The sequence below is a fragment of the Kryptolebias marmoratus genome, linkage group LG12, assembly GCF_001649575.2.
Source record: "Kryptolebias marmoratus isolate JLee-2015 linkage group LG12, ASM164957v2, whole genome shotgun sequence".
Taxonomy (NCBI): domain Eukaryota; kingdom Metazoa; phylum Chordata; class Actinopteri; order Cyprinodontiformes; family Rivulidae; genus Kryptolebias; species Kryptolebias marmoratus.
Genome location: NC_051441.1, coordinates 23,552,138 through 23,575,155, shown reverse-complemented (window position 1 = coordinate 23,575,155; position 23,018 = coordinate 23,552,138). Strand labels below are relative to the sequence as shown.

The window sequence follows — 23,018 nt, the reverse complement described above, 5'->3', positions numbered from 1 at the left end:
TATATATATATATATATATATATATATATATATATATATATATATATATATATATACATACACACTCCTGATCAAAATCTTAAGACCAGTCAAAAAATTGCAAGAATTTGCATTTTGCACTACTGGATCTTAAGAAGGTTTTAAGTAGAGCTTCACAATGTTGTGAACAATGTTCACTGCTTTCTAAATTGTCAAAAAAAAGTAGCTTCATCTAAACCATCAACATGTCTGCTAGATCCCATCCCAACCAGACTGTTCAAAGAGGTATTACCCTTTTGGATCTGCTCAAATTGTCTCTAATGAATGTTTACTTACCACAGAACTTGATGTTCTTGATGAAGGTTGATGTAATTAAACCTTTACTTAAGAAATCTAATCTTGATTCAGGAGTTCTGGGCAATTATAGACCTATATCTAATATCCCATTCATCTCAAGATTCCTGAGAAAAAATCTGCATATCAATTGTGTTAACATATGGACAGAAAAAAATCTGAGAAGTTTCCGTCAGGGTTTAGAGCTCATCATAGCACAGAAACGGCATTGGTGAAAGTTACTAATGATATCCTCATGGCCTCAGACAGTGGACTTGTGTCTATACTTATCCTTTTAGATCTCCGTGTTGCATTTGATACAGTTGATCACAATATTCTATTATAGAGGCTATTCTATTACAATCATGAACAGCTGAATATTAGAATGCATTTTTATCATCTACACTGGGGTTACTTTTTCTCACTAGTATTTAATATATTTCATTATGTTTTTTAAACTTATTATTTTTTAAGTATTTAGATAAGTATTTTAAACTCTTTTTTACTGTGTTAAGTTGTTATTCTGTGCACTGTGAGCTACTGTAACACACTTGACAAATAAAGCTGATTCTGAATCTGATTAGCAACATCTTTGTCTCAAAGTGATGCAGAAAAACTGGTCCATGCATTTATCATCTCTAGACTGGACTATTGTAATTCTTTATTATCTGGGTATCCAAAAACTCTTTTAAAAGTCTTCAGTTGATCCAAAATGCTGTTGCTAGTGTTTTGATGGGAGTTAAGAGGAGAGATCATATTTCTCCAGTTTTTGCTTCTCTTCATTGGCTCCCTGTCAAATTTGAAATCTTACTCCTAACATGCAAATACAAACTCTCAACAACCAAGCTCCATCTTATATTAAAGCTCTTATTGTTCCATATTTTCCTAACAGAACACGTCGCTCTCAAACTGCAGGTTTACTTATAGGTTCCTAGAGTTTCCAAAAGTAGAACAGGAGGCAAAGTTATCAGGCTCCTCTCTTGTGGAACCAATGTCAAGTTTCAGTCTGTGAAGGTGACACCCTGTCTGTTTTTAAGACTATGCTTAAGACTTTCCTTTTTGATCAATCCTATAGTTAGGGTTGACTTGGGTTTCCTTAATTATCCCTTAGTTATGCTACAATAGGCTAAGATTGCTTGAGGACAAATTGACCACATTTCCTCAGTTTTCTGTTGTTTTTACTTGCTCTACTCTGATTATTTCTAGCATTAACATGATTTTCTTTGTCTTTCTTCCAGTAAAAACTCCACCTGCACCAGTCATTCTGTTTGTCTGTCTCTTTCCTGTCCTCTCAAACTCCAGCTGGTCTAAGCAGATGGCCGCTTGTGCTGAGCCTGGTTCGGCTGGAGGTTTCTTCCTGTTAAAAGGAAGTTTTCCTATCATTGCCAATGTGCTGCTTTGTTGCTGGCAAAGCTCCAGGACCCGATGGCTTCCCTGCAGAATTTTATGAAGAATTCTGGACTCTACTGTCTCCCACCTTCCATCGGGTGGTCACAGAAATTCAGCAAACCTCAATACTCTCCCCAAATATGAATTGTGCTAAAATAAATCTTATCCTAAAGCCGGGTGAAGATCCAACACATCAATCCAGCTACTGCCTAAATATCCATCATAAACACAGATCTTAAAATCATTTGTAAGACGTGGGACTCAAGGCTTGAAAAAATATCCTCTCATATTATTAAAAATCATTATGCTGTAAATAATACAAGAACAGAGGAAGGTTCAAATGCTGAAGTTTTCAGCACAATTTGCTCAATGACAAGAGACTTCTCGAAAAACTTTGAAGATGTGCTCAGTGGCATAAGTGGGCTAAAGAATGATCTACAATGTCAAGCCAATAGGATCACCGAAGGGTGGAGGACAGTCTGGACGCCATGCACAATACTATTAGGATGTTACAGGAGAAATGTAATACGCTGGAAAACAAAGTTAAAGACAAGGAAAGCAGAGCACGTCACAACAACTTAAGACTCATCGGACTCCCAGAAAAGGGCAAGGATATGTGTGCTTTCCTGGAAAAAGGGCTTATAACAGCACTCGGAGTGGACACTTTCCAAACTCCTCCCATTATCGAGAAAGCACAGCGAAGAAGACAACTTAGTGCTGGCCGGAACCCCAAACCAAGAGTGGTGATTATAAGAGAGAAGGAAAACACTGTCCGAGTAGCCCAGAGACTGAGTACAGTGAAGTTTGAAAATCACATTTTGAGATTCTACCCAGATCACTCAGCTGAAACTCACTGGCAGCAGAGCCTCTTTAATCCGGTGAAAAGACCGTTACAGTCCCTGGGTCTCCGATATGGGATGTATTACCATATCGGTAGAACATATCGCCTATTCTGGCGGTCACTCACAACGGGAGGCATCACTCTTTTATGATGGTATAGAATGCAGAAAAGTTTGTTCAAGGTGACACCAGCAATCAATCTGTGACAAATGATAAATAGGCTGAAGGTGGGATGCTGTGTGGTGGACTGAGGTGGGCAGGGACCGTGCTGTGTTATGGCAGCAACTGCCGGTATGGGCATGGTGTTTATTGGCACCAAAACCTGTGGTGGAATGTTGAGTTTGCTGTTTAATTGAAAAGGGCTGCTACTTAGGGAGAGTTTGAGGGGTGCTGTGCCACTCCATGGTACAGCTGGTGCCTAGTTTTGTGATGAATGTATCCACAATGGGTAGGCTGTTGGAATTGGTATTTTTTCCATTATACAACATGAAGAGTCTACTTTAAGTTATGGTTTTCTCTTATTTCCTGTACAACAGCTCCCTTATTTTTTTGTTAGTTTTCTAAAAGTTATGCCTACTTGGTAGGAATATATATATATATTTAAGTTGTTGAGGTAATTATTTCAAGTGTGAATATGTAATATGCTGGAGCATGCAGGAGAATAATACTTTTTATGGTATCACATCACACTGTTCCTCAATATGAGAATCAGAGATGCAAAATAACCAAAGTGCACAGTTACTTAAGGAATATATTTTTATGTATTTTGTTTGGGGAAATGCACAGGGGATTTCAGGGTATGTTGTTGCCACCTTTTTTTGTTTTTTTATTTTATTTAATTTTTTTAACTATCGCTGTTTGCCTGGGTAAAATGTGTAGTATTTCCATCTTACATATCATGCTCTGTTTCATAATTGATTTAATAATAAATGGTTGGTAAGTAAGTTATTAAGGTCACATCCTGTAATGTCAGAGGGCTGAATAAAATAATGAAATTAAAACAGGTACTAAGCAGGATTAGACTACTTAAATCTCAAATTGTTTTTTAATAATTATTTTTTTAATTCAAAAAAGATGGCCCGGACAAGTTTTTGCTGTCCCATTTAATTCCCAAGCCAGATGTATCATTATTTTGATCCACAAATCAATCTCATTCAGACCTAACCACTAATTGATCTAGCTGGCAGATATGTTATTTTACAGGGAACAATATGCACCTAATGAGGACAATCACTCCTTTTTTAGAAATATCTTTCTTACTATATCGTCCATGCCTGGAAAATATATAATTGGTGGAGACTGTAATTGTGTACTCAACAGGCATTGACACTTCTCATTCTCATGACAGAAAGCTCTTTCTACAGTCTATAAATGATCTCAACCTAATTGAGATCTGAAGAAAGTTGCATCCCAATAGGAAAGAGTTTTAGTGTTATTCAAGCACTCATGAAACATCATCACGTATTGACTACTTTTTGATCTCCATGAGTCTACTACCTCAGGTAGATGAAGGTAGTTATGATAGTATAGTCCTATCTGACCATGCTCCCATCTCTCTAACCCTTTATATACCAAGGCTTGCTTGATGTCCCCCTAAATGGCACTTTCAAACAAATTGGCTGCAATACCCCAAATTTGGTACATTTCTTGGTGACAACATTGACATATACTTTTAGACAAATACAGATCAAACTAGTACAAATATAAAATGGGAAGTATTTAAAGCCTACATTAGAGGCATGATCATAAATTATACAAACTTTTTACAACACATTTTAAAGAAATAACCAGACTTGAGACTCAGATTAAAGTCTTGAAATTGGCTGTATATCAAAGTGATAGCCCAAAGAAACATAAAGAGCTTCTGCTGTTGAGAACTAGGTACAAAAACCTTTCCACTAACAAAATTGCAGCAAACCTTTGGTTGAAACAATCCTACTATGACCAAGGCGACAAAGCGGGCAAGCTACTTGCATGGAGAATTAAAAAAATGCAATCAGATAGAGCTATAAACTCAATCAGATTAGAAAATGGAAATATGGCAATAGACCTAGATGCAATTAACACCTCCTTTAAAACATTGTATGAATCCCTTTATCAATCAGATTATCCTGAAACCAAGCAATTTCAGACTGAATTCTTAAGCCAATTAAGAGATCAAGATAAGACTGCACTGGATAAATATGTTACAGTTAAGGAAATGTCAGAAGCTGTGCAGAACATGAGAAGTGGGAAAACCCCAGGGCCAGATGGGATTCCTGTTGAGATCTTCTGTACAAACTGTTTCCATAAAAATTGCTCCCTCTATTGCTAGAAGTGTTTGAAGAGGCATATGACTCAAGAATCCTGCCCCCAACCTTAAGATCTACACTGATCACCTTGCTTCTAAAGCCTGGCAAATCACCTACAGAAAGGGGATCTTATCACCCCCTGTCTTTAATGTGCTGCGACACAAAGATACTATGCAAGATTTTAGCCAGGAGACTAGAGCTATGTGCCCTATCTCTAATTTCTAAATATCAGAATTGCTTTGTTCTTGGACGTCTGGCATCTCGTAATGTACATAGAGTATTGAATATATTACATGAAAGGCACAATGCCAAAGATAAGGCAATCCTGTTGTTGGATCCTGAAAAGGCTTTCGACAGAAATGAATGGAAATATTTAATGGAGGTCTTGGCAAGATTTGGGATGGGAGAAAGTACCTTAAATGGGTGAAACTTTTATGTACAGAACCAACAGCGCAAATAATAATAAACAAAAATATATTACAAGTCTTCACAGAGGCACACGACAAGGTTGTGTGTTGATCTGCGAGTTTACCTCCTGGTTGCTGGTATTCTGAGAGTCTACTTCCTGGTTGCTGGCTCCTGGTTTCCTATTAACTGGCTAGTCAATTACCCTCAGCATCAGGATGATGGGAGTGGCTGGATACTTAAGGCTGCCGTGTAGACCAGATCAGTGCTGGAGCATCGCTCGCCTTGGGTAAAGCGTCTCTGCCAAAGACGAAACTGAAACTCTTAAGTGTTTTCTAACGTTGTGTTTCTTTCACCTTCTCCCAGAGTAACCTGGTTCTCTGAGTCCTGTCTGGCCCACGTTACTGGTTGCCACTGAAAAGGATCCCGAGAGCCACTCACCCGAACCTGCCTGTACTATTGCCTGTCTGCCTCCTACAAGGAACCAACTCATTGGAAGTTCTTACCTTCTCACTGGGATCCAGCCGACCTGGAAACCTCCACCTGTGACCACTTCCTCCATCTCTCTCCTCCGTGCTGGATTCACCCCTTCACCTGTAAGACAACAATATCCAGATCTAATTCTATTTGCATCATCGTCTTCATTCAATCAAACCAGTACTTACCTACCACCTTCCTTTTCAGATCCCGACTCCTGTTATCACCATTCACTGTAAATTAAATCACTTACCTTTATTGTGGCCTCCTGCGTCTGTCTATCACCGAACTGCTCGCCATTTGGCTTTTAGTAATATTCTGACAGAATGCTCGAGCCAGACGACAAGTCAAAGAGCAGCCCAGGTGGCAGACAGACCACTAACACATTAATAAGTCACGAGACCTGATTAGATCAATGTGAATTGCTTCTTCAATAGTTTTACCAAGTCCAACAAGATACATGTTCCATGCTAAATCAGGTCTCTCACCGCCTCATTACTTTAGACAACAGATTGGGAACTCTGACAAACCCTGTAAATCCACCTGTTGCCACATCCTCTCGCCCCGACACCTCAGTTCCTGTCCGAGAACCCGAACTTAGACCATCCGAGCTATTTGAAGGAGACACCGACCGTTGCGGCGGATTTCTATCACAATGCAATTTGGCTTTCTCGCGGTCCCCCTCCCTATTCCTACTCCCGCGGCGAGAATTATTTTCATTGTGTCTGCTCTAAAAGGGAAAGCTCTCCGTTGGGCACAAGCTTACCTGACTTCTCATGCAGTGGATATATTAACCTCTCAACTTTATATTCAGGAGTTCCAACGGGTTTTTGACCACCCCCTTCAACGCTTACTCTCCCTTCGCCAAGGCCGTCACTCTGTGGCCGAGCACTCGGTAGACTTCCGCATTACCACAGAGGAAGCCGGGTGGGATGATCTGGCTCTGAGAGGTATCTTCACTAACTCTCTTTCGGATTCCATAAAGGACCAACTCGCATCTAGAGATGAACCAGACAACCTTGACAAGCTAATTTCTTTAGCTATCCGTATTGATAACAGACTTGGAGAACGGCGACAAGAAAAAGACTCCATATCCCATAATTCCAAGCATCACTGTCTTCGCCCCGTTGATGACGATTCAACCAATCAGCGCGCACCTCTGGCTGAGCCGCAACCAGAACTCATGCAAGTTGCTTGCACTCGGCTAACCCCGGAGGAGAGACAAAGACGCTTTCTGGCTAAGGAATGCATTTATTGTGGCAATAAAGGGCATTTTGTAGCCAAATGTCCGCTCTGGGGAAACGGACCAGCCCGCCAGTAACACAGGGGAAATTGTTGGGTAATTGTAAGGTTTCCCCTGCTTCACTACTCTCGCTACCAGCCACCATAATCACTGAGCACTTCTTATTACCAGCCCTGGTGGATTCAAGCGCCAAACTCAATTTGATTTCGTTGGATCTGGTGAAACAATTGGGCCTCACTACTACCCCCCTGGACTCTGCTCGCTCTGTGGCTGGCTTAACGGTTTCCAATCTTCGAGTACTGGTTTCTGGAAATCACCATGAGACGGGTGAGTTTTTTGTTTTCAGTTCTTCATCTCCTCAGTTAATTTTTGGGTTTCCGTGGTTGGAAGTTCATAACCCCGTGTTTAATTGGCCAGAAAGACATGTTGAGTCGTGGAGTGGGTTCTGTTTACAACATTGTTTAAAATCAGCTAGTGCCCCCTCTGGGAGAAAATCTGTGGAAACTGTGGAGGAGGTAGACGTCTCCAAGGTCCCACAAATTTATCATGATCTATCTTCAGTGTTTAGTAAGCAGAAGGCCCTCTCACTTCCCCCTCACAGGCCCTATGACTGCTCAATTGACCTGTTACCTGGTGCGCCGCTTTCGTCCAGTCGTCTTTTTCATCTGTCGGGCCCAGAAAGGGAAACCATGAGAACTTGTATTGAAGACTCTCTGGCATCCGGCATCATCCGGCCATCCACTTCCCCACTGGAAGCTGCATTTTTCTTTGTAGAGAAAAAAGATAAATCCCTCCGACCGTGTATTGATTTCTGAGGGCTTAATCAGATCACGATTAAAAACAAATATCCTCTCCCATTAATAGATTCTGTTCATGAACGACTCCACTCAGCCACCATTTTCTCAAAAATGGATCTGCGAAACGCATATCATCTCGTTCATATAAGGGAGGGAGATGAGCGGAAAATTGAGTTTAAAACACCTTTGGGCCATTTTGAATACCTTGTGATGCCATTTGGGCTCACTAACGCCCCGACCGTTTTCCAAGCGTTAATCAATTATGTCCTTAGGGATTTTTTGAACGAGTTTGTCTTTATATACTTGGATGACATTCTGATTTTTTTCCCATAAGACTGAACAACATAAAACTCACATCTGTCCATGGTCACACATTGCTCTGGACTTCATCACCGAGATTGTGGACAGATTCTCGAAGGCGGTACACTTCATCCCACTAGTCAAGCTGCCCTCCTCTCTCAAAACAGCCCAACTCCAGGTTACTCACGTGTTCCGTCTCCATGGCATACCTCTGAACATCGTTTCCGACCGATGCCCACAATTCATTTCTCAGGTGTGGAAAGCTTTTTGTAATGCACTCGGATATCAAGTTAGTCTCACCTCCGGCTATCATTCTCAATCAAATGGGCAAACAGAAAGATGCAATCAGGAGCTCGAGTCCGCCCTCCATTGCATCATTAACAACAATCCATCCTCTTGTTGTAATCACCTCCCTTGGATTGAATATGCTCACAATAGTCATACTTCCTCTGCCACAGGGTTCTCTCCTTTTGAGGTCTTCCTGGGATATAACACTCCTCTTTTTCCAAGTCAGGAGACTGAAGTCCTGGTTCCCTCAATGTCAATGCACCTCCGCCGTTGTCGCCAAATCTGGAGGCAGACCAGGGCAGCCCTCCTGAGAACTACACAGCAAAACAAAAGGTTTGCAAATCGTCATCTTTCCTTGGCTCCTACTTACCACGTCGACCAAAAGGTCTGGTTGTCAACCCGGGACATTTACATTAAAGACACACCTAAGAAACTGGCACCCAAATTCATTGGACCATTCCCCATAGAAAGAGTCATTAATCCCTCAGCCGTTAAACTCCAGTTGCCTTCTGCTATGAGGAAGGCAAATGGTTCATCCAACTTTCCGAGTTTACTTCCTGGTTGCTGGTATTCTGCGAGTCTTTTTCCTGGTTGCTGGCTCCTGGTTTCCTATTGGCTGGCTAGTCAATTACCCTCAGCTGCAGAGCATCAGGATGAGGGAAGTGGCTGGATACTTAAGGGTGCCGTGTAGACCAGATCAGTGCTGGAGCATCGCTCGCCTTGGGTAAAGCGTCTCTGCCAAAGACGAAACTGAAACTCTTAAGCGTTTTCTAACGTTGTGTTTCTTTCACCTTCTCCCAGAGTAACCTGGTTCTCTGAGTCCTGTCTGGCCCACGTTACTGGTTGCCACTGAAAAGGATCCCGAGATCCCGAGATCCCGAGAGCCACTCACCCGAACCTGCCTGTACACTCGCCTTGGGTGAATTAAATAAACTATTTAGTAATATCCTGACAGGTTGCCCTTTGTCCCCTCTTCTTTTTTTGTTTGCTATTGAACCCTTGGCCTTGGCAATCCGGCAGCATCCAAAAATCTACGGTAAAAAATAGGAATGGTAAATGGCTTTCACTTGTATAGTGCTTTATCTAGTCCAAGGACCCCAAAGAGTTATTCACCCATTCACACACTGATGGCGATAACCTACATAGTAGCCACAGCTGCCCTGGGGCAGGCTGACAGAAGTGAGGCTGCCATTACACCGTCGACACCAAGCCCTCTGACCACCACCAGTAGGCGAGGCAGGTGAAGTGTCTTGCCCAAGGACACAACAGCTGAGACGGACAAAGCGGGGGCTCAAACCAACAACAACAACACTTGTTGACACAAGCAACATATGCTGGAGAATTTTCTGGCTACAAAGTTAATAGTTCAAAGTCAACTATATTATTTTAGAACAAATATGAAAGACAAAACCCAAAAGTACTTACCCACCTTTTCAACTACCCTGGAAGGATTTACATATTTAGGAATCAAAATAATCCCTGAAATTGAGAATATAGTCTCTCTCAACTATGATCCCATAGTACAGTCCACAAGCAAATCTTTGAGTAGATGAATGTCAATGCCAATCTCAATGCTAAGCCATATTAAAATAATTAAAATGTCAATTCTTCCTAAATTTCTTTATCTATTTCAAGCATTACTTCTTCCTCTTTCATCAATTTTTTTATAGACTTAGAAAATTGTTTTTCAAATTTTGTATGAACAACGTCCAAGACTGCAGCTCTCTTTACTGTACCTTCTGTGTGATAGAGGGGGGCTTTATTACCTAACCTACAATTACCTAACCTACAATGGTACTATTGGGTGGTACAACTGCTCACAGCTATGTTTTACTTTTCTTCTGAACCCCCAGCATGGACACCTATAGAACGTACTGCAGCATGTGGTTAACTCTTCAATCATATACTGTATTTTCTCTTGAAAATAACTAAAAAATGATGGGGAACTCAGAGGATATAATGCATATACGTCAAAAAAATCATCAGGGAGGGAGGAGGCAAAAGAGAGCAGTGGTGATGTTTTAAGAAAATATGTTTGAAGAACAAGAGTAAAAGCCTGAAAACACAAAAAGAAATACAAGAAGGTTTACTTGAAAGCAGCTATGTACATACTTAAAGCAAGTATGTCTGTGTTTGAGAGTAAACAATAACAATGTTTTACTGCTAAGGTAAAACAGCCACTAGGGAGCACAAGCCAGTGTATCTCTCATGCCGGTCCCAAGCCCGGGTAAATGGTGAGGGTTGTGTCAAGAAGGGAATTGGGCATATGATGTAAAGCACTTTTGCCAAAACAAACATCGATGTCTATTCAAGCGACACCATGCCAGATCGGTCGAGGCTCGGGTTAATGACACCGGTGCTGTTGACAAACAGGATGCCAGTGAAAATTGTGCTAGAGTTAGATGGAGGAAGATGACTCACTGTGGTGACCACTAAAAAGGGAACAGCCGAAAGAAAAAGAAGCTGAGGTGTTAAGATGCTGCATATCTATCTATCCGTCTGTCTATCTTTACTACCAAGATTAGTGATTATTGTTATGATTGTTCTTATGATTTGGTGGACATGTGACCCATTTAGTTTACTGAGAAAAAAACTCCCCAGTATATTGTTTCTGTAGAGCCAGCTCAGTCTCCTGCCCAAATATTAGTAGCCATCTTCTGGTCACTAAGACTTTCATCTGTCTGACCATCTGACTAAGTTGTCTGGACGTGGCTTTTTATTAACTACCTTGTGTGTGTGTGTGTGTGTGTGTGTGTGTGTGTGTGTGTGTGTGTGTGTGTGTGTGTGTGTGTGTGTTTGACTCCTTTGTTTCTGTTATGGCCCAGAAACCTGTCTAGTTACAATGTTAGAATGGTATTCTTTGCCTACTGATAATAGATCTATGGCAAAAATATAATACATATAAAGTTAAAGGACTGTAGTATAGAGCTAAATTGGAACCAAATGTTTTGTTAATTTAAAAAAAGAAATTTTAATCAAAAAACTAAACTTGAAACTGAAAGCTTGAGTTTTAGTCCAAAACTTGAAAAATTCAATCATGTATTCAATGTACTGCCAATCACATGCATATGGTGGATAGAAAGCGTTGAACCACAATTCTCTCAGCACCTACATTTCCTAAAGGCAACATGACTGACACAAGTCTCCTTCCTTCTTTGTTAGACTGTCAGTCATGATTCCACACCCTTCTCGGTTGAACCTACGCCCCCTATGCGAAATCTGGGCCAAAAGTCTGAAACTGAAAAAAAAAACTCATCTGAAAGTAGAAAATTAATCTGAAAGTAGAAAAAAAAGATTTGAAGGTGGGCGAAAAAAAGCTTTGATTCTAAAAACATAAAAACTGAATTTAAAAAAGGACCGTATTTTCTGGACTATATGGCACATTTAAAAGCCTTCAATTTTCTAAAAAAAAATGACAGTGCGCCTTATAATCCAGCGCCTTATAAATACAGTACTCAAATATCAAAATATGGAAAAGTGAAAAATAAAAATTATTATTTTGCTCAAAATATTTCCTAAATTAAATCAATATTTTATTTAAACTTATTTTTAGTTTGAATCCATGATTTAATTTTTCAAGCTTTCAATTCCAAGTTTTAGTTTTTCAATTAAAATTTATTTTTTCAAATAACAAAACAATTGGCTCCAATTTAGCTTCATACTGCAGAACAGCAATTCTAGAATTGCGTATGTGTTTGTTTTCTTGAGGGACTGAAGTTAGAAATCAGAAGCATTAAAAAGGATAAAAAGAATCAAAAATGGAACAAAAAAAAAGTTTTGTGTGTCGGTTGGGTGGGGTGCTTACCAAAGACAGTCATCCAGCTGCAGTGCACAATTAGATGAAACAAGCTGAGATGTACAATCAAATCAGTGTAACAGTGTTAATGTCCCAGCCTGCAAAGATCTGCAGAAAAAGGCACTGCACAATGGAAAATGAAGTATTGCACAAAACGACCCCCATCCAAGCTTCTGTTCTTTCTGTACTGCTTCATACTCTGAATTTACACCCCCCCACCCCCCACACCCATACACACACACCCTCCCCCATTCCATCACTCCCTCTATGCCTCTCTCCCTCCTTCTCTGCAGCAGACTAGAGCACTGTCAGCTACTATGGGGACTGCAGTGTTACGCTATAGCACAAGCAGAAAGTGGAGGGGTGGAAGGTAGAGCAGATGTGTGTAAGTGAGGCAGTGGGGTGGGGGTGGGGTGCAGGGACAACGATGACATAGGCTGGAGAGTAGGTGTGGGGTATTTAATAGTAATACCAAGCAATGCAGCACTTAGACTCAAACTGTACTTATAAACCACCTTAAGCTGCCAATGATGACAGCAGAGAAGAAGGAAAGGAAAATTTAGCAAGACAGTAAAAAAATGCAAGATTGATGTATATTACATAAAAACAATGCCTACCAATTCACTTCAAACAACTGCTGGTTCGTAAACCTGTTCTCCCCTTTCCAAACTAATCTCCTGAAACAAAGTAATCCATTTTCAGCCACTGCTGCTGCTTCTGCAGTGACTTTCCACCCTCAACCCCTTTCAGCCCAATCTTTGTCACAATGTTGGCACTAAATCTGATTGCAACACTTCTTAAAGTCACCCCTGCTGTCATAATATTTCTGACATCCTAAATTCCAATGAGTGCAACATCACTGTTAGCTAGCAGATATCCTCCTTAAAGGCAATCTGTTGAACAAAGAAAAATACATGTAATCTAAAAAGTTTATGAATCATATCCATGCCATACATTTCACAAAAATCGATGCATGATCCTATAGGAATCAATTCAAACCTATATCCCCAGAGACACATTTGTAACCCACCCTATACAATGTGTGTAAAGACACATTCAAGTCATTCCATTAGAATTTCAAGAGAATTTTACAGATCCTTCTTTTTAGTTTAGAAAATCTTCAGCTCACAAAAAGACTGTGCTCAGATCAGCATTTTTCAGATAAATGCTAATGCAAGATGATGCATATTTGTAAAGATGATTCATCAATATATCAAATCAAATCAAATCAAATTTATTTATAAAGCACATTTAAAAACAACTGTTGTTGACCAAAGTGCTGCACACATAAACATTCAATACAAACATACAAAAATACAATAACATTACAATTCTCACAATGTATTAAAAGCCAGTGAATATAAATGTGTTTTAAGAAGAGATTTAAAAACACCAAGTGTTGAAGCCTGTCTAATATGGAGGGGCAGCTGATTCCACAGTCTAGGAGCTACCACTGAAAATATATGTAACCCTTTCACCACCTGGCTCACCAGGTAGGTCTCAGGGAAAATGTCAGACAGGTGATGGTCGTTACCGGGACGGCAGAGAGCTAGAGATTTATCCAAAGGGGCAGGCGAAGGGTCCGAGTCCGAGAAACAGGCAAGGGTCGTGGTCCGGATATCCGTCAGCCAGCGAAATATAAGGGCAAGGCACAGGGGTAAATCCGGGGAGCAAGAGCGTGGTCGAGGAACAGGAAGTCAGTCAGAGAATGCTAGAAAACTACTTGCATGGTACATTCGATAATCTGACACGTGTGGAACAGGTGTGGGAGCAGTAATCAGGGGAGAGGTGCAGGTGAATTGAATGAGGAGTGATAAATGGCATGGTATGGCAAAACATGATGAAACCAGACATGATCATTACATTTGTATTAACTAAATGCAAATTTGACCATGAAATTACCTTAAATAAAGAAAGAATGTAACCTCTGGTTTAGTTTTCTAGTTATTTGTGTGCACACTTAGTTGTTTTTTTTTATCTGAAAGCTTGCTACTGAGTTGGATTGCGCACATTTGAGGTCATATCCTTTATGGAGATTTTAATCCTTCCAGTCTGGGATATTTCCTCGTCCTCACGAAGGTTTGAGATGCAACCCCTAGGTCCTAAACCCACTCCCGCTGACTCTCGCCCCACGATGCAGGTGAATGGCTGGATTCCCATGTCACACTGGTTCTCCTCCCATTTGACTTTTAACAAGGCAATCCACCAGATAGCTGCAGTCCAGCTTAGCTCCTCCGCTGTGCAAATCAGCCAGGAAGTTTTCTGTGGTCATCTGAGTCATCAGAGACTTAAAAGTTTCATCCGTTCACTGTCACTCTCCCCCATCTCTTCCTCTTGACCTGATTACCACGAGTACACGCAAAATCCAGAAATAACCATAAATAAAATATACCTGGATATTTTTTAACTTGTAAAACAAAAGATGAAATTCTTATCTGCATTTACACACTGTTATTAATCCATTATTTAAAGTACGTATTTTTCCCTTTCTTCAGAACTATGAAATTACCTATTTACCCAAGTGTTTATCACTAAATAAAATGCGTTCAATGCCTCAGTGCATTAGGACAATGAAACTAGATGCATTTTTATAAATAAAAGAAAACATTACATATCCTGATAAAAGAAAACACAAAATATCCTAAATAAAGGTTACAATATTGTGAACAAGAAAAAAGCAACAAAAAAAAATTAAACAACATATAGTCTAGCCTTTCATAGAAAATGTAACAAATTGTAGTCGTGGATATTTTTATAGGTAGCCTATGTGTATGTCACGTTCTTTATAGATTTAAGAATCAGCTCCTGCCCACATATGACAAATAGCCTGATTTGTTTTTTAAAAAAGCAAGGAGACAACTCGACTGTGGTTTGGTGTAGTTTATTTTACTTTTGTTTTCACATCTCTAACTTAATTTTCTGATTTAGCCACAGTAAAAGCCCCAGTAGCCAGTTGCAACAGCAGGCTAAAAATTATTTTTAAAAAAAACAAACACGTTGTTGGTGTTTTTGGGGCTTTGTGTTGGTCTTGTTTTGGTTTGGTTGTCCTTTGAGTTTTTTGTGTTCATGCCCTGTCACTATCCACCTCCTTAGTACTTTTCCTGTCATGTCTGCCACGCCCATCTCCACCTGTTAGTCATCATTATCACTCACCTGTGCCCATCTTCCTCATTATCCTCTGTCTTTAAGAACTGGTCATTTTCCATCACTCCTCACTGGATCATTCCGCTTTGTCTGCTTGTCTCTCGCTCCATGCCATGCCATGCCCTGTCTCTTGTTTTTGGATTTTGTTATTGTTAGTTTTGCTGTCACGTCAGCCCTTTTGTTTTGACAGTTTATTCAAGTTAATAAATTAGTTTCCTTTTTACAATGAGTCTGCGTTCTGGGTTCGCCTCCGTTTTCCCCCCTTCTGACACTTCCATCAGAAACCAATAAATCATCGATCAAGAGAAAAAAAAATCTCCATAAATTTACTAAAATATTGTTTTTTACACAAGCAAATTAGAAAAAATATCAAATCACTACCCTCTACTTTAACAAATTTGACACCATTGGGACCCCAATGATGCCACAATTCCCCACTCATTCAGTCTTACTGTTGCTGTTTTCTGTTCGCTGAACCGTGACCTGGGTTCTCTTTTTTTATCTGGAGCAGTTCCGCTGCCCTGCTCCATCTTTGTTTTTGTTCCAATAAGATTATGCTATGTAAAATCTGCTGTGTCCCACAGCCTTAGCTTCTATTGCCATACTAACCACACAGCATTCATCTGAATTCACAGCAAGAACCAGACTCCTTGCATTTCTTAGAAGTATTTAACAAAATCCATCAGAAAAACCTGTCTAGGGGTCTCATTTATAAAAGAATTTGTAAGATTCATATTAAAAGTGTGCATACGGCAAAAAGGAGAAAAGGGCGAACGGATAAAACAAATTCAGATTTATAAACCATGCGTATGCACACCAGCAAGTAATTTCCCTTTATAAATCCCACCTGTACCCAAAAGTTTGTGCACAAGGTCCCACCACTGGTTCTGCCCTCCACATGCCCACATTCAACCATAAATTGTCGATGCAAAGCACCTCATGAATGTGAAGGTGTATTTAAATGAGCCAGCTGATCAATGTTATTTAATGGTTACCAATGGCAACCACAGAGAAAAGTGCAAATAAACAAAATTTCAAAAATTGATGTGCTGCTGAATGAGGTGGAGAACAGAAAAAATATGATTTTTGGGAGCCACAGTAGTGGCGTTACAAATAAAATGAAGCATGTTGAGTGGCAACACGTCGTTCCCACTGTTAATTTCGTGAGTGGGACAGAGAGGACCATGGCTGAGGTGAAGAAAAAGTGGTCAGATTTTAGGGTGGAGGCAAAAGAACAACTAACCAACCACCAACGGAGTATGCCAGCCACAGATGGGAGTAAGGGCGTACCCGAACTGACACCTTTTGAAAGAAGGATGGCCGAAAAGTGATGGTCTGCCAAAAACTGATCGGGCGCACACAGGTGTGAGCGGTATTAAAGTGCGCCTCCTCTGCGCTCCGGGGGTTTGGAAAGGGGTTAGGAGGCAGAGCCTCAGGGGGTAGCCACTGTCCCCTCGTGTGTTAATCTGTGGTACACATCACCTTGGTGATCATCCAGGCAGAGGAATGTGATGGGGAGAAAACTTATTGCTCACCAGCAGAAACATAAAAAACACTACTGTTTTGAAAGCTTATGATTACGAAAGCAAATTACATTCACCAAAGAAAAAACAATCGGCACCGTATCTCATAATTACAAGATCTAATGCACTTCCATATATGATAAAATCAACCTAAGATTAAAGTTTGATTATGGAGTGAAATTAAATATCTGAGAGGCAGCATTTTCTGCGTACGCCAGTTTTATAAACGAGACCCCAGATCCCTGTGATTGATTCATTTATGGTTCCTGATTGATCAGTGTGGTCCTTCAGTCTAACTGGCTCGGAGAACATCTGTGAAGCTCATGTATCCTGACACTAAACACTTCCTACTTGAATACCTGTTTTGTTTGTTTGTTTGTTTTAAACCCAATGAGGTCATACTACTGTTCCTGCAAAACTTGTGTTAAGGTAAAGCCACTTCTTCTCTCCCTTGTTCCCCTGCCTGACATCCATATGAATAATAGTAGCAGAGATTTTGTTTAGATGAATTCTGTCCTTTTGGGTGAACTTTCCTGGTGATATTAGGTAGCTAGGAAATGTTCTGATGTGCACATCTCTTACCATGCCCTTCTTGTCTTTGTTTAAGCTGGTTACTCTGGCAAGTTTGGTTTTGCCTCTCAAAACATTTTTGTCTGTGAGCCAGACTACATCTACCACAACCACATTCTGCTGCATAGTGTGCCACTTGTTTCTCACAAAAAAAATTTGGCCCAGCCATCTGGCTCCACTTCCTCCAGAACCAGTTCACTTCTGACTAGATAACCATCAACCTTCTGTTGGGATAGCCTTCAAACTCAAAGTTTCCTTTAGGTCATTGTTCATGCAAGCAGTTGAAACTTGGGGCTGGTCTAACTCAGGCAGTCCTCTCGACTCCGAGTTCTAGCATCTATGAGTCTTTCATTGGCCAGGTTGTCTGCCATGAATAAGAATGTTAACAAATCTCCCCAAGAGAATACTCCATCTCCTCCTAGGTTGGGCAAAGTCTCCCATGGAATGCCTGCCTCCCATGCAATACATGGAGGCACCTATTATTCTACACATCTAAACTGGACTCTATTTATTTATTTTTATTCCGTCTCCCTTAATGCGGCCTGAACCGTAGCGTGCACCATCCAGGGTTTCCCCCAGAAAAGAGGCTAAGCCCGGTGGTAGGTGGCCAATCGCTGGCCGACTGTGATTTAGTAATTTAGTGATTTAGAAACCCTGATCCATTATACCCGAAATGCATCTTGGGATAGGGTGGGCTGAGAAAGATACACCACAGCCGTCCTTCAAATCAGGGGAAATGGAGGATGCATCTGTGGGCCGCATCTGAAGGAGTCTTCAGGAGGAGTCTACAAGCTGCGTCCCAATTCTAGTGTGTATCCACACACTAAAATAGTGTGTCCACAATTTTAGTGTGTGTATTTTCAGCTCTTGTTCAACATATAGGCTTTGCTAAGTCATCCCTGCTATTGCTACTCATTCCTTGCTACTGCTAATTCTGCTAATTTTGGCCAATATCGTACTCCTTTAACACATGGATAAAGCTGCAGTTTGCCACACACAAAGAGGCAGGAGACATCTGGCTTCTGATTGGCTGAGGTTGTTACCAGAGAAGGCAGAAAAAACATTTGTTATGTAAAAGAGTTTACATAAAACAAAATGACTGTCACAAATTTCAGTTCAGACTGTCAAGGAGATGCCTTTTCTTGATGTAAGCTCTTAAACTTTGAAAATATAAATGATTAATAAATAACTTTTTTTATACAAAAAGTAATAATCATTAGTTTCATATGGAGAAGACGGACAAAACTGCCAGTTTTACAAACAAAAAGAGCAAACTAACAAAAGCACACGCCAATAAGCGCAAATGTGACATACTGGCTCACAAAGGTTCAGCAGTTCGCCTTGGTCATTTGGTTTGAATCAGAAGTGCTCCCACACCGCTGCACACAACCTTGAAACCAATTGCATTTCGTTTTTTTTCCCCCAGAATCAAACAGCGTTTCTTTAGCTTGCTAACTCCTTACGGGGGCTAATGCTGCGGAGGTACAAGACGATGCGCCTTGGCCGACTACCTGACGCGATAGGCCACGCCCCCATGATGCTAAGAGAAAGGGAGGGGTCAGTGAAGAGCACCGGAGCTGAGCCTTTTGTCATCCAGTGTCTTCAGTAGAAAGACAGAGAGACACGAAGAAATGGTAACACTGATAAATGAAAATTACAGACCTTATTTTAATTTATCGTGCAATTAACTGATTTATCGTTTACCGTGACAGGCCTATCTGTTATCCCACCCTACATATATCACAACCAGCCGCCACTGTCTAGATGTCAACACAGTTTCAAACTAGAATCTCTCAAAGCAATAGGACTCAAGTTCATTAGTTTTTATGGTCCAGATTTATACAAAAATATGAACATTAACTGAAACAACACAAACTAATACTAACAAGTTCTGACAAATACTATCTGTCTACAAAATTACTAAAAAAGTTATAAATTAATTTTCATGAAATTTTCAAGAAACATTAAACATAGAACAAGGAACATCTGATTAAATTTCACTGTTACACCCTTACACACCCTCCCGTTTGCTCAGGTCAGCTGACCAGTTGTTTCTGAGGGTGCCAAAGACAAAGCGTAAGCTCAGAGGGGACCGTGCTTTCTCTGTAGCAGCTCCCAAGCTGTGGAATGACCTTCCTTTGGGCAGAAGACAAGCCTCTTCATTTGCTGTTTTTAAATCCCTTCTTAAGACCCCTCTCTTTTCTTTGGCTTTTGGCACAATCTGAGACATTTGACTTTGTTTTATTGTGTTTACATTTTAATTATTTTATTACTGCTTTTATATTTGACCTCCTCTATTTTTGATTGTATTGTATTATATGATTGTGTACAGCACTTTGGTCCAGTGGGTGCTTAAAGTGCTTTATAAATAAAGTTGGTATGGTATGGTAAATTTTGGTGGTGATCCAGTCAAAGTTCAAATCAAAGGTCAAGGTTACATATCAGCCTGTGCTCTACTTCTGCAACTGTATGTAACAGGGATGTTAAACTCCACAGCTGAACACCTTATGGGTCAAGGGTGATCACTGATGATTTTAAAGTGACAGGTCAAAGGTCAAGGTCATAGATTCCCTTGTGCTGTAACTATGCAGCTATGTAACGGAGGAAAAATTAAACTGCACAGTTGGGTACCTCTTAAGTCCTGGGTGATCACCACTTGATTTTCAAGTTCCTGGGGTCAAAGGTCAATGTCACAGTTGACCTAGTACTCTAACTATGCAACAGTGTAATGTAGGAATGTCAAACTGCACAGCTGGACACTTCATGGGTCAAAGATAATGCCCATTGATTTCAAGGCTCATGGGGTCAAAGGTAAAGGTCACAGTAACCCCTCCTGCATGTGACCCTTTTGTTACCTCTGTCAAGGAAGTTATGTTTTTGGTTGGGACTTTGTTTTTCTGTCTGTGCACAAGGATTACTCAGAAGTTTAAGAATGGATTTTCATGAAATATTTAGGAAATGTCAAACATGGTACAAAGACAAACTGATGAAATTTTGGTGGCAATCTGGATCATGATCTAGATTCAGAAATGTTTTAAAAGATTCCAAGAGGACAGTGGCACTATGGCCTTGGTGAAGGTTAGAGCTATGGACGTGCTTCAAGTGTTATGTTTTATAATTAAACAAAGTTTCCTTCCTCATCATGTGTGTACAGTCTCTTTAATACAGATCACCTTGCAACAATGGTGTCCAATCCTGGTTCTGGAGACCCAATATCTTGCATATTTTAAATGTTTATCTGCTTCAACACACTTAATGTTAATCTCTGGGTGATTAACAGGCTTCTGAAGAACTTCATTTTGCATTTCTGAAGAGATAATTTAACCATTGAATTAGGTGTATTGTAGCAGCGAAACAAATAAGACATGCAGTATTGAAGCCTTCCTGGTCCAAAAGTGGACATCACTGCCTTACAATGATTCCATAGCAGCGGTGACACAAGTGACTTATGAAACTTTAGAAACAATAGCTTATGTGGGAGACCAGAACTGCCATTGTCACCATACATTTATTGTCTTTTCCTCATAACGTATGAGTTTATTTATGAGACCATGCTGAATCTATAAACAACCATCATTATGATCACACCTAGTCTTACAGCTGCAACCCAAGAATTTATTTAATTATATATTTACCTTTATTTAACCATGGAGGCCTGGACCTGAAGGCAGCCTGACATGCATGTTTTTAGACTATTATTAGAATATTAATGGATGCTTAAATACAACCTATATTTAGCAACTTCTTTGCATTTCTGGTTTCCTCACAACTAAAAATTAGAAATTAATTTTTGGTCATTTAAGCCACAAAAAGACTGAAACAAATTGGTTGACTTTAAAGACAAGCTGTAAAACAGTGTTATTTTATGAAAGCTATACTCTGCTTGACTTCCACAAGCACAGGAGAGCAAAACTTCTCATCCTAACAGTGAAAATAAATGTGAGGAAAATGAATTTGAGTGAGGTGAACAATTGGACTGTCTGTTCTCGGAAGGGTCATTTTCAAAGTAAATTTAACTGAAACCAACCATTCACAGCTGCACACTCCATCTTTGTATCTGAAAAGAGTCAATCATAGATCTGCACTGCAAGCTCTTTGATCTGTTTGTGTTCAGGTATGTGGACCATGCAAAGAACAAAGATTTATACTACATTTCTCATAGACATGAACTTTTACCTTACATAAAACAGTATTTGTCTTATTATTGCACCTAATAAATGCCTATGCTGGCATTTCTGATGTATCTTATGTGAAGCTAAACTTTTCTATTCATATTATTTATCTTTGCTTTCTGGTAATATAGTAATTTTGGATTTAGATCTTACACCACCTTAAATATTTTCCATATCTCTTAAGGGGCTCAACGTAATCTACCATTAGTAATTTAAAATTTTATTTTAAAATTTAGGCTATTATTCTTAATTTAATATGGGGGGGGGGGGTCATCTATCCCACAGATTTTAGCAGACAGATCAGATCATCAGAGTCTGTGACCTTAAAACATTTTGAACGCTCTAACTGGAATAACGCAGCATCACAGAAGTTAAGGAAGAATGGATAGATTTTCAAAAGCTTTGATTATTTGAACCCAAATCAACAGAATGGACACTCACCCGGGCGTATTTGGAGGAGTAGGGGTCCTCGAACAGAGCCCACATTCTGGGCTGCCACACCTCCCACCACGTCGCCCTGCGGCCGTCTTCCTGCATGCACAGCCGCTTCAGGTCTCCGTCCGCCCCGCCGGTGAGCGCCGGGTCATCTTCAGGTGCATCTGGCTCCGGAGTCTCGAAGCTGTCCAGGGCTTCCTCCGCGTCCCGGTGCTGCCTATAGTTCATCCAGCAGCACGCCTCCACGTCCGTCTCATCGATGCCCCAGAAAGCGAGCTCCTCCTCGAACAGCGGACCGCAGACGTCGCTGGGACAGTGCAGCTTCCCGGTCCGGTAGTAGTTCAGGATGAAAGCGAAGGTGGCAGGGTGGCGGTCGAAGAAGAACTCGTCAGACTTCGGGTCGTAGTCGAAGTTGCTGAAGGCGTCCGGTTCGGTCAGCCAAGACAGGCGGGTCCCCGGAAGGGTCTTCAGAGTGCTCCTGTAGGTCTCGTGTCGGATCCCACCGCAGTTGATGACGATCTTCTCGCTGTCTGACGCCGAGCCAGTCATGACTGCGCTGGGGCATGCTTCGGTCGGTGCGGCCAACTCGTGCTGCGGGTTTTGCTCCGCTCCATCCACCGCGTCTCTCGGTTCTGCAGGCTCTCAGTCCCGACCAAAGAATGTATACGTCGCTGTGGTCCCGATTCTGCAGTGTCTGAATACAGGTGTGGGGAGAGGAGGAGGGAGGACAAGGGAGGAGGAGAGAGGACGATGGGAAGGAGGAGTCTCCTATCACACACACACACACACTGCTTTAGCCTCATTTTTGGAATCAGTACATTTATCTCATACTAATTACACTAGGAACAAGAAACTAAATAAAATCTATAATTCTTGTGTTACTTTGATGGAGTTAAACAGTTTACTTCCTTTTTTTTGTCTGAATCCTTGGACTGTTAGCAACAAACAAGATGGTTTAGGATTTCAATTCAATTCCGTTTATTTTTTTAAAGTGCCAATTCACAAAAATCCTAGAACATCTTAGAACTGTAGAAAA

General features: G+C 40.7%; 1 protein-coding gene across 3 annotated transcripts in view; it reads right to left on the bottom strand.

The window, feature by feature from the left end:
• Positions 1–22,676, bottom strand: part of LOC108245358 (potassium voltage-gated channel subfamily C member 1-like) — a 162,387-nt gene extending 139,711 nt beyond the window's left edge. For all 3 annotated transcript variants that reach the window (XR_001808975.2, XM_017432207.2, XM_017432208.2), the window contains exon 1: positions 21,989–22,676. Coding sequence is in view for 2 of the 3 variants with exons in the window: in XM_017432207.2 (XP_017287696.1) it covers positions 21,989–22,531 (543 nt within the window). In the remaining variant the exon portion in view is untranslated. The remainder of the gene's footprint in view (positions 1–21,988) is intronic.
• Between the last annotated feature and the right edge of the window lie 342 nt (positions 22,677–23,018).